General features: G+C 39.4%; 1 protein-coding gene across 4 annotated transcripts in view; it reads right to left on the bottom strand.

Moving 5' to 3' along the window:
- The window catches only part of LOC122676925 (guanylate-binding protein 2-like), a 105,070-nt gene extending 90,068 nt beyond the window's left edge, over nucleotides 1-15,002 (bottom strand). The window contains exons 1-10 of one of the 4 annotated variants that reach the window (XM_043876520.1): nucleotides 14,763-15,002; nucleotides 8,686-8,889; nucleotides 8,042-8,169; nucleotides 6,803-6,912; nucleotides 6,349-6,545; nucleotides 5,540-5,782; nucleotides 3,997-4,277; nucleotides 1,839-2,051; nucleotides 964-1,066; nucleotides 482-657 (exon numbers count right to left, since the gene is read on the bottom strand). In XM_043876520.1, coding sequence (XP_043732455.1) covers nucleotides 482-657; nucleotides 964-1,066; nucleotides 1,839-2,051; nucleotides 3,997-4,277; nucleotides 5,540-5,782; nucleotides 6,349-6,545; nucleotides 6,803-6,912; nucleotides 8,042-8,169; nucleotides 8,686-8,881 — 1,647 coding nt within the window. In that variant the 5' untranslated portion in view covers nucleotides 8,882-8,889; nucleotides 14,763-15,002. Of the gene's footprint in view, nucleotides 1-481; nucleotides 658-963; nucleotides 1,067-1,838; nucleotides 2,052-3,996; nucleotides 4,278-5,539; nucleotides 5,783-6,348; nucleotides 6,546-6,802; nucleotides 6,913-8,041; nucleotides 8,170-8,526; nucleotides 8,603-8,685; nucleotides 8,890-14,762 lie in introns of those variants that run through there. The other 3 variants (XM_043876522.1, XM_043876521.1, XM_043876517.1) reach the window with 3 other exon arrangements.
- Between the last annotated feature and the right edge of the window lie 214 nt (nucleotides 15,003-15,216).

The following is a 15,216-nucleotide window of genomic DNA, read 5'->3' as shown; positions in this document are numbered from 1 at the left end:
AAACAAACTCTACAAGTGAAAGGTCTTCAGAACCAGCAACAATTAAGGTAAAGACAGGGGCGTGGACATAGTAATATGAGATTAATTCAACAAGGTAATCTATGACCAAAGGAAAAGACTAGCTAGAAAAAATGAACAAAATAACAAAAAGACTAATTACTGTGGGTTAGAAACGTCCTTGGATTTTGCTTAACAAATTATAGTGCTTATGCTGTGCCAAGCACCATTCTAAACTCAAATATTGACTCATTTAAGCTTCAAAATAGCCCTATAAAATAAACAATATTAATATAACTATCTCCAAACAATGTATTTAGTAAGAGGTAGAGCTGGGTTTCTCACCCACACTATTTGATTCCAGAGTCTTTGCCCTAGGCCACAATATTATGCTGCCTCTTCCATGTTGTTGGTGCTTCATGTTCTCATTGATACAGAGAAGGGAGTGTGACTAAAATCCTGAGAAGAAATAATTGGTGAGTACCTGGAGCTGACGTTCCATGGCCCTCTGTTGCAGGGCCTCCTGGTATACTCTGTTTGTCTCCATTAGTCTCACTTGTTCCTGATGGACTATCTTCCTCGGCTCCATCATTTGCTGATGCTGCATTAGACTTTCCATCAACCTTTGTGCTTCAGCCTTCATAAACTCTTCTCTTAAACCTACCTCAGAGAGGAAGAAAATGACAAACCACTCTAGGATTAAAGTACCCTTCCTTCTGCCCCCCTCCCTTATTTGTTATTGCCGCTACTTCATAGATAAAATTTCCTTGGTCATTTTTTCTCCCTGCAAGTAATCATATGGTAGCTGAGGGTATATGCCCTATTCAGGTATAGACTGAGGAGCTAAGAATGGTACATCTTTGCCATTCTAGCTCTAGTTTAATGATCCCAGGTTTAACCAGGTCAAATTAACTTAAAATGTGTAGAATTTCTGTGTTGCATTTTTTTTTCCATTGTTTTTCTCACCTTCGATCTCCTTTTCACTTGCTGTGAGAGCAAGGTCTGTCTGCAAAATGGTAACACTCACAGACTCCTTGGACTCTAAATATTTCTGAAGAGCTTCCTCAGCCTAAGAACCCAAAAAAATATAATCAGAAGTAAAAAATGATTAGAACTGTTGTAAACCTCCTTATTTCCTTTTCTTCCCAGCATCTTTTCCTCCCTAGAAGTGCTCAGCCTGTACTTAGTGGAACTGTCAATCAAGCCTCTTCTGTCAAGGAGTGGACACAAGCTCCAGGCTGGCCTATTGGAGTACCCAAAGCCACTTGATGCAGAAGATTTGGGTATAGGTGGGAAAATACTGCAACTTGAGTGTTTTAAAGACTGATATGGATGCTGGAAAAGATATCTTCTCTCCCATGAGACTGAGGTCATGAAGGACTAGTTAAGCTGGGAGCTGTCGGTGTCATCTTTGCTGCCATGTGGGGTGAGGCTGCCTGAGAATGAAGTCAATGGTGAGGAAAACAGAAAAAGCTGGATTTTGGATAGGAACGAAAGAAGGAAAGGGGTACATTGATTACATTGTTACATGTAATCAGCTGATTAAACTATTGGACATATCTATATTAATACTTACAACTAAATTTAAACATTTTGCTTTTAGTTTATGTGCATCAATGAATTGTTTTCTTAGGTTAGTTCATTTACTGGGATTCTGTCCTGTATATCCAAAAAAGTCATTTTGTTGCAATTAATGTTGATGGTTGTAATAAAAGTCTGGTGATTATGGCAATAGTCTAGTTTAATTTCACAACTATTATTCTTCCTGTCTGTTGTCATTGATTTTTCAAAGAAGACCCCCCCACAGTTCCCCCGTAATTAATACATAAAATCAAGGATACCTGTATTCCTTTCCCGGGCTCCTGATTGTACTTTTCCTTCAGCTCTTCTCTCTTCTGAATGAAGAGACAATGCCCCCCGGGTTTTGCATAAACCCCTTGCTTCACATTTTCTTCTAGAGGATGAAAAATATCCTGAAGTAAAGCTGAGCAATGATTCCGTGACACCTCCGAGTTTCGTTTATGAAAGTCATTCAGTTTGGCTACTAGCTGCATCTTTAAGGGGACAAAGGCCCATGGAAAAGGTATTACCAACACTTCAGTATTTTTAGAAATGATTCACAAAGAGAATCTCTGTATTTGGGTTGGGGGGAATTCAAAGACTACAAGCAATACTATATTCTTCCTACCAAACCTATAGTAAAAAAGTTCCATAGATAATACACTGTAGAAAAGTGACTTTACTTTTATACTTGAAGTCTCTGGACACCCCCTTTCTTTTGCCTCTTCTACTTTAGATAGAATCTTCAGACTACAGATCTCTAGCCTCAAGCCCTAATTTTAAATGCAACCTACTATGTTACAACAGACTGGTTCCAAATAGCGAAAGGAGTACATCAAGGCTGTATATTGTCACCCTGCTTATTTAACTTATATGCAGAGTACATCATGAGAAGTGCTGGGCTGGAAGAAGTACAGGCTGGATTCAAGATTGCCGGGAGAAATATCAATAACCTCAGATATGCAGATGGCACCACCCTTATGGCAGAAAGTGAAGAGGAACTAAAAAGCCTCTTGATGGAAGTGAAAGAGGACAGTGAAAAAGTTGGCTTAAAGCCCAACATTCAGAAAACTAAGATCATGGCATCTGGTCCCATCACTTCATGGGAAATAGATGGGGAAAGAGTGTCAGACTTTATTTTGGGGGGGCTCCAAAATCACTGTAGATGGTGATTGTAGCCATGAAATTAAAAGACACTGCGTGGAAGAAAAGTTATGACCAACCTAAAGAGCATATTAAAAAGCAGAGACATTACTTTGCCAACAAAGGTCTGTCTAGTCAAGGCTATGGTTTTTCCAGTGGTCATGTATGGATGTGAGAGTTGGACTGTGAAGAAAAGCTGAGCACCTAAAAATTGATGCTTTAAACTATGGTGTTGGAGAAGACTCTTAAGAGTCCCTTGGACTGCAAGGAGATCCAACCAGTCCATCCTAAAGGAGATCAGTCCTGGGTGTTCATTGGAAGGAGACGCTAAAGCTGAAACGCCAATACTTTGGCCACCTCATGCGAAGAGTTGGCTCATTGGAAAAGACCCTGATGCTGGGAAGGATTGGGGGCAGGAGAAGGGGACGACAGAGGATGAGATGGCTGGATGGCATCACCGACTTGATGGACATGAGTTTGAGTAAACTCCAGGAGTTGGTGATGGACAGGGAGGCCTGGCACGCTGCAATTCATGGGGTCACAAAGAGTCGGACACGACTGAGCGACTGAACTGAGCTGAACTGATGTTACTACTGTTTCAATATTATATTGGGTCTGGGATTTCCAGATCCTGGGATTTCCAGGAGGTAGAATGGATAATTAGCCTGAATAATGAGCATATGCTATTAAACCTGAGGAGATAATCTTTTAGTAGAGCCTTTGGCAATTCTGTATGCTTGATTAATAAAAAAGGAAAGTTAATACTTTATGAATACAAATTTTTAAGGGATGAGATTGCTTTTTTAAAAACTAGTCTATGGGCATAACATAATAAGATGAGTTATCTGTGTGTGAAACTTTCAGAATCTATAGGGTCTAGGGGCTTCCCTGGTGGCTCAGTAGTAAAGAATCTACCTGCAACGCAGGAGATGCAGATTTGATCCCTGTGTTGGGAAGAGATCGCCTGGAGAAGGAAATGGCAACCCACTCCAATACTATTGTCTGGGAAATCCCATGGACAGAGGAGCCAGGAGGGCTACAGTCCATGGGGTTGCAAAGAGTCGGACATGACTTAAGACTAAATAATGACAATAACAGTAGTGTCCAGGGTAGTTATAAGCTTTTTGTTATTACTTGTCTTCAGAATAATAGTGAAATCTTGGTCACATAAGTGATAGTCATTATCTCTCAGTCTAGTAAAAATTGTTTTTCTTAAGTCCACATTTTGTATTTCATAGCAACATTTTGCCTTTTATTGTGCCTAAGTCCCATGACTATAGCAAAAAACTTAATTACCTCTAATTTTTTCCGGTACCCTTGGTCCTCATCCTTGAAAGAGTTCTTCATGAAGACTTCAATGGCCTCTTTCTCACTGGCCCTGTGCAGGTCCAGCAGTTCCTGGCTGGTTTCTGTGGGCAGCTGCAACTTCTGGCCCATCTGCTGGTCATAGTGGGCAATGGCCTTTTGCACTGCAGCTGAGTTCTTAATCTGGGCCAAGGTCAGGACTTCATTTTCCATGCAGGGCAGATCCCCACTGTTGATGGCATTGACATAAGTCTGCACTAGGTTCTTTAGATCTTCACAGGGGGAAAAGATGCTTGAATTATTTGCAGAGAAAAAGGACATGCTCTGAACTAATTCTGAGAATGTTAATTTAGCATATTCAGCCTTATGCACAGTGTTTAAATGGCCCAAGTAAGTTCCTTTGGGAAATTATGTGATCAAGAAGACAGATATTTCATTCTCTGAGAAAGGAAAGTGTTCAAAGGAGAAAATTTAAGATTTGTGTGATGATCCATGTTTCATCCCTTTCTAATTGAGCAATGAGAAGATGGTTATACAAATTTGTGTGTATTCATTTATTTAGAATACTATAGACCGTTTGCCTGTTTACTCTTCCCTTTCTTTCTCTCTTCCTCAGGTTTCTATTCCCTTTAGAATTCCCTTTTCTCCTCCACTTCAATATGTAAAGCTGGTGTGAGTGTCATCCTCACCCAAAAAAGCACAGAGTAGGCAAATTAAGCCAGGTCACCTTACTCTTTGTTGGAACTTTCCTGTTTGTCTTCCTATGCCTTTGCCTACTTGCATTTGCCCTCATCTTCCCTTTAGATTGTAGCAATAATTTACAATATGGACTTCCCTATTAGCTCAGACTGTAAAGCATCTGCCTACAATGCAGGAGACCCGGGTTTGATCCCTGGGTTGGGAAGATGCCTTGGAAAAGGAAATGGCAACCCACTCCAGCATCCTTGCCTGGTAAATTCCATGGATAGGGGAGCCTGGCGGGCTATAGTCCTTGGGGTCGCAAAGAGTGGATATGACTGAGTGACCAACACACAATAATTTACAAAGTTCCAAGACATAGAATATTTAGGAACAATTGGATTGAGAAGTCTGCTTAGATTTCTTGAAGGGTTTTAGACAATCTGGGCATCTGTTTGTTTAATGTTTATGTTGAGTATGTTCCATTTCTACAATGAATGTCTTCCCATTTTCTGCCTATCTAAGGCTGTGGCACTGAACAAGTACCCACTGTATTGGTGGGACAAATGCTGCCAACCCATGCGGGTTAGTCTAGGTCAACAGTGGATCGTTTATAGGCAGAACTTTTTTAACTTGACCTTTTCTTCAGGTTATTCTTCCTATTTTATCTTATTTTGCAAGCATTACTAAAAGCATCTAGAAATATTTTTTGAAATATTTAATAAATATGATATCTATGATTTTCTTGGTAATATCTGACTACGCATTTTTAGCATTGACAGATGGAAGGAGAAATTACAACAGTGCTCTCATTCTCTATTTTGAATTGAGGGAAAACCCTTGAAAAGGTACTCACGAGATCCACTGGCCTGGATACCTCCTGAAAGAGTTTTAGTCTTGGAATAGCTAAAGATGTAGGAACAGAATTCTGCCACTTGTTGTACAAACTTGGGATCCAGATCATCATTATGCAGTGTCTCAAGCTGGGCAAGCTTCTTCTGGTGAGTGGGTAAGTCAAAAATGAAGCATTTCTTTACTGGAAAGAATTTCTGTATACACAGACGGGGCAGATTAAAATTCTGAAAATGTTGGTTGGTGCCTGAGGAGGGAAAAAATAGGATTTATTTAGTATCGAATTACATTCATTTTAATCTATTTCCCACAAATAAATGTGTCCTCTACCTGATGTTGGGCTTCCCTTCTTCAGCTGGTAAAGAATCTGCCTGCAATGTGGGAGACCTGGGTTCAATCCCAGGTTACAAAGATCCCCTGAAGAAGGGAAAGGCTACCCACTCCAGTATTCTTGCTGGAGAATCCTATTGACTGTATAGTCCATGGGGTCACAAAGAGTCAGACACGACCGAACGACTTTCACTTTCACTCCCTGATGTTGTTTGTGTCACTACATTTTCACAAACCCTAAGCAAAAGCTTAAAAGGTGATCAACCAGGGAAAGGAAAATGGAAAAGTTATTTGCTCCAAGAACATGGAATAATATAATTTAATATCGACTCTATTAGTTCATTTAAATTAATAGTATTAATTATTTATATGGTCACTTAGTCAGCTGAGTAAATATAGGAAACTCTAAGTTTAACCAGCAACATACAAGAGATAACTTCTTGTGCTACTTTTCACCCTCTTTCCAAAATTGGAGTCTGTTACCTTGCTTTGGCCTCAGTGAATTCTCCAGGTATTCATCTGCTGTGATGAGTTGCCCATTTGCTTCCAGGTCAAGGTAGAAATCTCTCAAAGTCCACACTAAGTCTGGACAGACTCTCACAAAGTCAGCTGCATCATTTACCCCATTAAGAGCAGGTGAGGTATCTATTCTGAGCAGTTGTGACAGTTCTGTCACATAGCTGAGACGCAATTAAGGAAAACTTTTGGAAACAGGACTGCATCTGAGCCATATTTAATTCCATGCCTTTATATGCTTTTATATTCTCTTTGGGTTGTAACCAAGTCCTCATTGCATTCAGTAAACAAAAGGACTTCATCTTGTTCTTTCAATGTTCACAGTGTTTTCATTTTTGTGTTTGATACACAAGGACTCATGAGCTGGTGAATGGAGGAATTCTTTCTGGCTTTGGTGCCATCCTGGACCACAAAAGGATACTGCAAGAGGTTGATAGCCCCATGGTCAATTTTGTTCATGGTATTGTATACAAAAGTACTACTCAATAGTAGTGCCAGTACAAATATATGGGTGTCATTTGTCTTGTCGCCCTAGAAGTCAGAATAAATTTCAGTCATGTCTCATGGCGCTCCCATATGAGCAGTTACTAAAAACAGGCCCTTGATCTACAAATGTTAAACAGGACAAACTAAAATGGTTGTGAGAAACATGGGAACTTTAGTTCTGTCATTAGCATTGATAATTTTATATAAAACCATATTTTGTTAATTTATTAGTCCCTCTTGTAACTGGTTAGGTATTTGCAAAATCGATAGTCAGATTTACTGAAGGTAATCAGAGGATTTAAAATCAAGATTTTCAACTTGGAACAAAGTTGGTCTGTATGTATAATACATGCATCTATTTTATTGAATAACTATTATACACAGGGAAGTTCACATTACTGATCTTATCTAATACTCAGTGCTGTGAGAATAAGGTTTTAACTACTGTCTCTATGTTACAGGTAAGCAAACTAAAGCAAAAATGGGTTTATCATTTTGTGGGATATCAAAAGCAAAATAAAGACATAAAAAACAAGAGAAGTACAAGGGAAAGATCCCGTTTTGTGCTCAAGCCCTCTCATACCAGCTTACAACAGCCGGTTGTGTACATCTTTTCTGAGCCTTGAGTTTAGTGACTTCACTTTGGTAGCTTGGAGTCAGCTGTGATGGGAGCACTTAGAAAACTTGAAAGTACTACAAATCAAGGTTTTTTTTCTTGCCAGATAGAAGTGGAAAAATAATGTGCATCTCCTGTGCAAATGATAAAATGGATCAGACCAAAGGGGAAATAGGAGATTTGAGGAGACTTATTTTTGTTTGTCAAAGTTTTAAGAGCTGCAAGTACCAGGATCCTGATTTGAACTCAAGTTCTGCTGCCCTGAAGCCCACTGCTAACCTCTGTCCTCTGCAGGGACTGACTTATGACGGTGACTTTATTTGCACTGTCTCTCTCTTCAGTTTGGTTAACTGTCTAGCTCCACATTAGTACAGTCTCCCAATTGTGATTCTGGCTTTCACACCTATTTTTCTCACTTCAGGTTTCTAAAATTTGACTATTAAAAACAGAAAGCGGAAAAAAGTATACCCTGGTTAAGTAGAAGTAAAAAAAAAACTCCCCGTGTAAAGAGTGTTCAGGGATGAGGAGGTTGATTAAAAAGAAATTCTTGTTAATTACCTTCTCTATGTCGCCGAGTCCCTCAGTGTCAAGAAGAACCAGGGTGTGGTTTGGTTTCTTGGGGTGAGGCACACACCACATCCAGATGCCCTTCGTGCTACACTGCACTGTAGATCCAACTGAGAATCCTACAGGGAGAGTTGAAACGCTGTAATAGAGGAGTGGATCTGGAAACTGGAGACTGCCTTAATAAGTGAGCTACCATTTAAGGAAAGCAAGGCGAGGCTATGGCAGAAAATATAACTCTGTATTGATCTGAATTACAATAGAGGAATGCGATAAATAAGAATGCCATGTACCATAGGGCTGGAAATTTGACATTTCTTTTTTTGCAAGAATATTATACAATCAAAATTTAGTCACTTATAATTGCATATGTAGAAGTTATTTCATTGATGTCTTCTTATAATTGGAAAGTACTGTAATTTTTCTAAGTAGATACTGAGGGGAAAAAATGAGGTGATATATCAGAAGCAGAACTCTACCTTTCATCTCCCAGAAGATCATTAGCTAGATTTGAGCCAAGCATTAGCTTTCAATATTCCTCCCAGGTCTCTCACTTCTTCTCCTCACATCACTGTGCTGCGTGCTGGGAGTGTGGGTGGACAGAAGGGACTTGGCTGGGCTCTGCCCGTGTCACTCACCCTTTTTCTTCCCAGCCAGCTTGTTCATCAGGTAGGACTTGCCTGTGCGGTAGGGGCCCATGATAGCCACCACCACAACGGGCTGCCTGATGGCAGACAGGATCTTCAGAGCTTCTGGATTAACCAGCAGTGGCCCATTAGTGTTCTCAATGAGGCACAAGGGTTCAGGCATGTGATTCAATGGGGCCATGTCCATAGTGTCACCTGATGTTCAAGGACAGACATGGGATAGACTGAAGTTTCTATTCTTAAAGCAGAGAAAAGTCATTTTGCTTCTTCAACCTGTGGACATACTTCTCCCCAGATGGTCTAAGCTTCTGAAGAAGTGAATAATAATATATAAAAAGATAGTAAAAAGGGTCATAGTAACATAAGTCCAAGCCCTTCAACACAAGAGAAGTCCTAGACCCAACAACACAAGAGAAGACTCTAGACATGGACATCATCAGATGGTCAATACCAAAATCAGATTCATTATATTCTTCGAAGCCAAAGATGAAGAAACTCTATAAAGTCAGCAAAAAAAAAAAAAGACTAGGAGCTGACTGTCGCTCAGATCATGAATTCCTTACTGCAAAATTCAGACTTAAAGAAAGTAGGGAAACCACTAGATGATTCAGGTATGACCTAAATCAAATCCCTTACGATTATACGGTGGAAGTGACAAACAGATTCAAGGGATTAGAACTGATCGAGTGCTGGAAGAACTATGGATGGAGTTTCGTGACATTGTACAGGAGGCAGTGTTCAAGACTGTCCCCAAGTAAAAGAAATACAAAAAGGCAAAATGGTTGTCTGAGGAGGCCTTACAAATACCTGTGAAAAGAAGAGAAGCAAAAGGCAAAGGAGAAAAGAAAAGATATACCCATTTGAATGCAGAGTTCCAAAGAATAGCACGAAGAGACAAGAAAGCCTTCCTCAGTGATCAGTGCAAAGAAATAGAGGAAAACAATAGAATGGAAAAGACAAGAGATTTCTTCAAGAAAATTACAGGTACCAAGGGAACACTTCATGCAAAGATGGGCACAATAAAGGACTGAAATGGTATGGACCTAACAGAAGCAGAAGATACTAAGAAGAGGTGGCAAGAATACACAGAACAATACAAAAAAGATCTTCATGACCCAGATAATCACGATGGTGTGATCACTCACCTAGAGTCAGACATCCTGGAACGCAAAGTCAAGTGGGCCTTAGGAAGCATCAACATGAATAAGTGAGTAGAGGTGATGAAATTCCAGCTGAGCTATTTCAAATCCTAAAAGATGATGCTGTTAAGGTGCTGCACTCAATATGCCAGCAAATTTGGAAAACTGAGCCGTGGCCACAGGACTGGAAAAGGTCAGTTTTCATTCCAGTCCCCAAAAAAGGCAACGCCAAAGAACATCAAACTACCACACAATTGCACTCATCTCACATGCTAGCAAAGTAATGCTCAAAATTCTCCAAGGCAGGCTTCAACAGTACATGAACCATGAACTTCCAGATGTTCAAGCTCATTTTAGAAAAGGCAGAGAAACCAGAGATCAACTTGCCAACATCCGCTGAATCATCGAAAAAGAAAGAGTTCCAGAAAAACATCTATTTCTGCTTTATTGACTATGCCAACGCCATTGACTGTGTGGCTCACAACAAACTGTGAAAAATTCTTAAAGAGTTGGGAATACCAGACCACTTGACCTGCCTCCTGAGAAATCTGTATGCAGTTCAAGGAGCAGCAGTTAGAACTGGACATGGAATAACAGACTAGTTCCAAATGGGGAAAGGAGTATGTCAAGGCTATATATTGTTACCCTGCTTATTTAACTTATACACAGAGTACATCATGTGAAATGCCTGGCTGGCTGAAGCACAAGCTGGAATCAAGATTGCTAGGAGACATATCAATAACCTCAGATATGCAGATGACACCACCCTTATGGCAGAAAACAAAGAAGAACTAAAGAGTCTCTTGATGAAAGTGAAAGAGGACAGTGAAAAAGTTGGCTTAAAACTCAACATACAGAAAACTAAGATCATGGCATCTGGTCCCATCACTTTCTGGCAAATAGATGGGGAGACAATGGAAACAGTGAGAGACTTTATTTTTTGGAGGGGCTCCAAAACCACTGCAGATGGTGACTGCAGCTATGAAATTAAAAGACGCTTGCTCTTTGGAAGAAAGAAAAGCTATGACAAACCTAGAGAGCATATTAAATAGAAGAGACATTATTTTGCTGAAAAATATCTGTTTAGTCAAAGCTATGGTTTTTCCAGTATTCAGGTGTGGATATGAGAGTTGGGCTATAAAGAAAGCTGAGCACTGAAGAATTAATGCTTTTGAAGTGTGGTGTTGGAGAAGACTCTTGAGAGTCCCTTGGACTGCAAGGAGATCAAACCAGTCAATGCTAAAGGAAATGAGTCCTGAATATTCATTGGAAGGACTGATGCTGAAGCTGTAATACTCCAATACTTTTGACACCTGATGGAAAGCTGTAACTCCAATACTTTAGACACCTGATGGGAAGACTCATTGGAAAAGACCCTGATGCTGGGAATGATTGAAGGCAGGAGGTGAAGGGGATGACAGAGGATGAGATGGTTGGATAGCATCACCAACTCAATGGACGTGAGTTTGAGCAAGCTCCTGGAGTTGGGGATGGACAGGGAAGCCTGTTGTTTTGCAGTCTATGGGGTTGCAAAGAGTCCTACATGATTGAGCTACTGAACTGAACTGAGGCCCTTCAGAGTCCTACTAGAGACTGCCCCACTGGTTCTTAAGTATTTGGGGAATGTATAGAAAAGCATTTTCTGAATCTAAACTACTGCTAGTTTGAGTCTCGCTTTTCTCCATTGGCTTTTGTCTTGGTTGTGTTTCTTAGTTTGTATCTCCCTGAATCCCCAGATTGAATATTTATGACCACTATTTGTTCTATTACACTTTTTTCCTTTACCCAATATCAACCTGCTTTTCTCTCATTTAGGACTATGTCCAGCCAAAGTGCATTAAACTAAATCCTGCCAGGTCCTTATGTACCATTGTCTAGCAAATAGTAATTGTTTACTTCTTAAAACTTTACTTTTAAAGAATTTTTATATAACTATTAATATGTGTTATTCAATCAAAGCTTCAATGAGTGGTCATTTTATGAATGAGAAAGTGAGTGAAAATATTTTCTTAACACTTAACCATTATAAGATTCAGATGATGGAATAAAGCATATAAAAACCTAAATATGTGTGAGATTCCTTGAATTCTATTATTCATAATTTTGATTTTGCTTGCTAAAATAAAGCCTTTTTTCCTATTCACTCAGGACACTTTTTATAATTTGAAAAGTTATATTTGAAAAAAAAAATATATATATATATGTGTTTGATTCATTTTTAGCAATTGAGAACTCTTGTGACAGCGTTTTCTTTTTTGTTTAGTATGTCTGGACTTAATAGCTCTTCAGAATGGTCCATTGAAAATCATCAATTGGTATCCCTGACACCCCAACTGGTTCCCCAAACTGCCTTCACTGTAACAGCTACTTTCTAATTTCTTAATGTTAATTCTTGTAACCTAAAGAATCCCTGATAAAACAGTTTTAATGCTATCTGAAATGTATACAAATGCTTGCTTTTCTGCCTTGCCATATCATAGAGAATGATTATCTTCCATTTTAGAAGTGATTATTTACAACAGAAGCTAAAATCTCACCATCTGCTTGCCTTTTTTTAAAGGGATATCCTACAATAAAAAGATCTGGATTCCCTTGTTATCTAAAGTGAAAATTCCCTTTTAAAAAAGTGTGAAGACCCATTTCCCCCTTTCCTTAATTGCCAATGCCCCAGAGATTATCCAGGTGACAGATAAATAGAAACTGCTTGGGAGCAGATAAGAGATCCATTGCAAATAACATAGCCCCAGGACATGGGAGCTAGAAATGCCCAGTCCAAGCCAGATCCAAAAAGAGAGGATTCCCTGTAATTTTACATTCCCAAAGGCCAAATCTCTTTTTACTTTAACTCATTTCCAAAGCAATATTGGCATCTTAATGTTTGTTGAGTCCTATTGTCTGATTTGTTTATAGCAGGAATCACAATCATTTTTAGATTAGAAAGATATGGAGACCTGGCAGTTATGACTTAAAACAATTAGCTAGAAAAACAGAAGATAAGCAATCAAAATTTATTTGTAGATATTGAGAGCTTACCAGATCTTTTGCTTTGAGATGATGTCACTAACGAGAAAGGAAATGAATTTGACTGAATTTTCAGGCCACTTAATAAATAACATTAGGGCTGTGTATTTATACTAGTGGAAGTATTTTATATATTGTCACCAGATGTTATCTGGGTAGCATCTTTAATGTTAATCAAATAAACCAGCTTCCAAAACATCTTTGCCGATTCACTGTGCCAGGCGTAACTGTTGCTCTGCTATCATAACTCAGTTTATGATGTGTGGTTTTGTTATTGTTGTTTGCCTTCACTTTGCTTTGTGTTGTTTTTGGCTTGAATTTGTAGAGGAAAAACTCTTATAAAGGAGAAAATGGAAATCAAACAAGAAGGAGATGTGCAAAGTATGTGCCATGATAATGAAGGAGGAAACAGACAGAATAGACTCTATCTTGAAAGCAGGACTCCTCTTGGGCCGGACTGTGGACTTTGAGCTATATGCCCAGTATGTATGGAAACGACATACTAACTGGAAAACCAGGCCCCCCAGGGCTTGTACCTAGACTCTCCATGCTGCCTAGAAGAATACCCTGATTATCTGTGTAACCGAGTAGAATCATACATTCTATTATGCTTGTTGGGGTATGACCACAGGCCTATTGATAATTGTCCACTGTTAACTACCTAGCTTAAGGCATATGAATCACGGGTTAACTTTGATTGTATCTTCCTTTTTCCTTAGTTCAGACTAGTTTCAGGGAATTTGGGGAGGCGGGTTTGTGCACTTAGTGTATATAAGGTTTTCACAAAAACTGGACGGGGTCCTCGACTAAGAGGAGACTCTGCCTTGTCTGCATTGTCCTTCTGAGTGAGTTTGTTTCCCGGAATGCGTGGCTACAACAACAATACATTCAAAGGAGGAGAGAGTTCCAAGGAGTGAAGAAAATTGCCAGACAGTTTAAAGTGCTCAAGGAGGCAACTGTTATATCAAGTGATTCTTAATAGTAACATCAGTAGAGTAGCAGAAACAATACAAAATACAAAAGGCCTTAAGGAATGAAAGGGTGTCAAGAAATCAAAGCTAATTAATTTAGGATTCTTTCTGAACAAAGAAATCCATCTTCAAACAAAGTACAAGACTAGGAACAAAATGTATAGCCATTTTCGTGAAGCCTTATTTCATTGTACTTTCTGGGATTCAACTGTTTTCCTTTTTTCTCTTTTGTTTTTAATGTAAGCAAGCCATTTACATTACATCTCATTCAATGCTGTTTCTCATGAAAATAATTCATAGTTCTTGAAAAATTCAGGCTGCAACTTGAAGGATCTTAATCAGGTTTTTTATCAAAGACAGTTTAAGTGGCAGTTACAATCCCCATGGATCATAAGGTGGCAAAGAAAGAAAAACAGGGTGAAGACATTTCACACTCTCTGACCCTGCACATGCTCCTGTCTAATTCAACCATAAGCAAAAGGAACTGACAATGAATTCTGCTGCCTGGCTGACATCACCACAATTTACCTTTAACAGGGCTCTGACAGTCCACATCGAGCTCAGCTGCATCATACCATGAACAGACTATTTTTAACTGGAGGAAAATTGCTTTACAATGTTGCGCTGGTTTCTGCTATACCAAAATGCTAATCAGTCATTTTATATATATTTATACAAAGCCCCTCCCAGTGGAGCCTCCCTCCCCTCCCCTCATCCCACTCCTCTAGGGTGTCACAGAGCACCAGGCTGGGCTCCCTGTGTTATGTAGCAATTTCCCACTAGCTATCTATTTTACACACAATATTGTATATATGTCATGCTACTTTCTCAATTCGTCCCACCCTCTCTTTCTCCTACTGTTCCACAGGTCCATAAATGGCTTTTTTAAAACATCCTGCCCCTTGCAAACATTTTCCCACCCTTCCCCCGGTATTACCTTAACTGTAAATTCAGTAGCAGAAATCTTTTAGAGCTGTTCAGAAAGCTGCTTCATTGAAAACTTGAGTTCTCGCTCCTTCTCTTAGTTTATTTGTGTTGGTTTCTGATATCTTTTTTCCTTACCAATCCTAGGGATTTCTTTTCTCTTCACCCCACTCTGCCAGAGGACAAAGGATTAGAATATGAAACAGAAACTCATAGTGAAAGGGGTTTTTGAAATGTCGCTGAAGGAAACTGAAACCAAAAGCCAAACTCAGTGACTAAATGATTCCAGACGGAGTGTCTTGGTTTGGATATATTTGGACTGATTTCCAGGAAACTGTATACTGTCCATGGAAGAGAACTTTGAAATCATTTGCATTCTTTCCTCCTCCAAACTGTCTTCAAAGCTGAGAAAAAACCACAGTAAGTCTACAGTAACAGTGATTATAACCCCAAAGTAAGGAAGCAGC

Source organism: Cervus elaphus, chromosome 20 (genome assembly GCF_910594005.1).
Source record: "Cervus elaphus chromosome 20, mCerEla1.1, whole genome shotgun sequence".
NCBI classification, from domain to species: Eukaryota; Metazoa; Chordata; class Mammalia; order Artiodactyla; family Cervidae; genus Cervus; species Cervus elaphus.
Note: the sequence above shows the minus strand (reverse complement) of the source record. Positions and strands in the feature narration are given on the sequence as shown.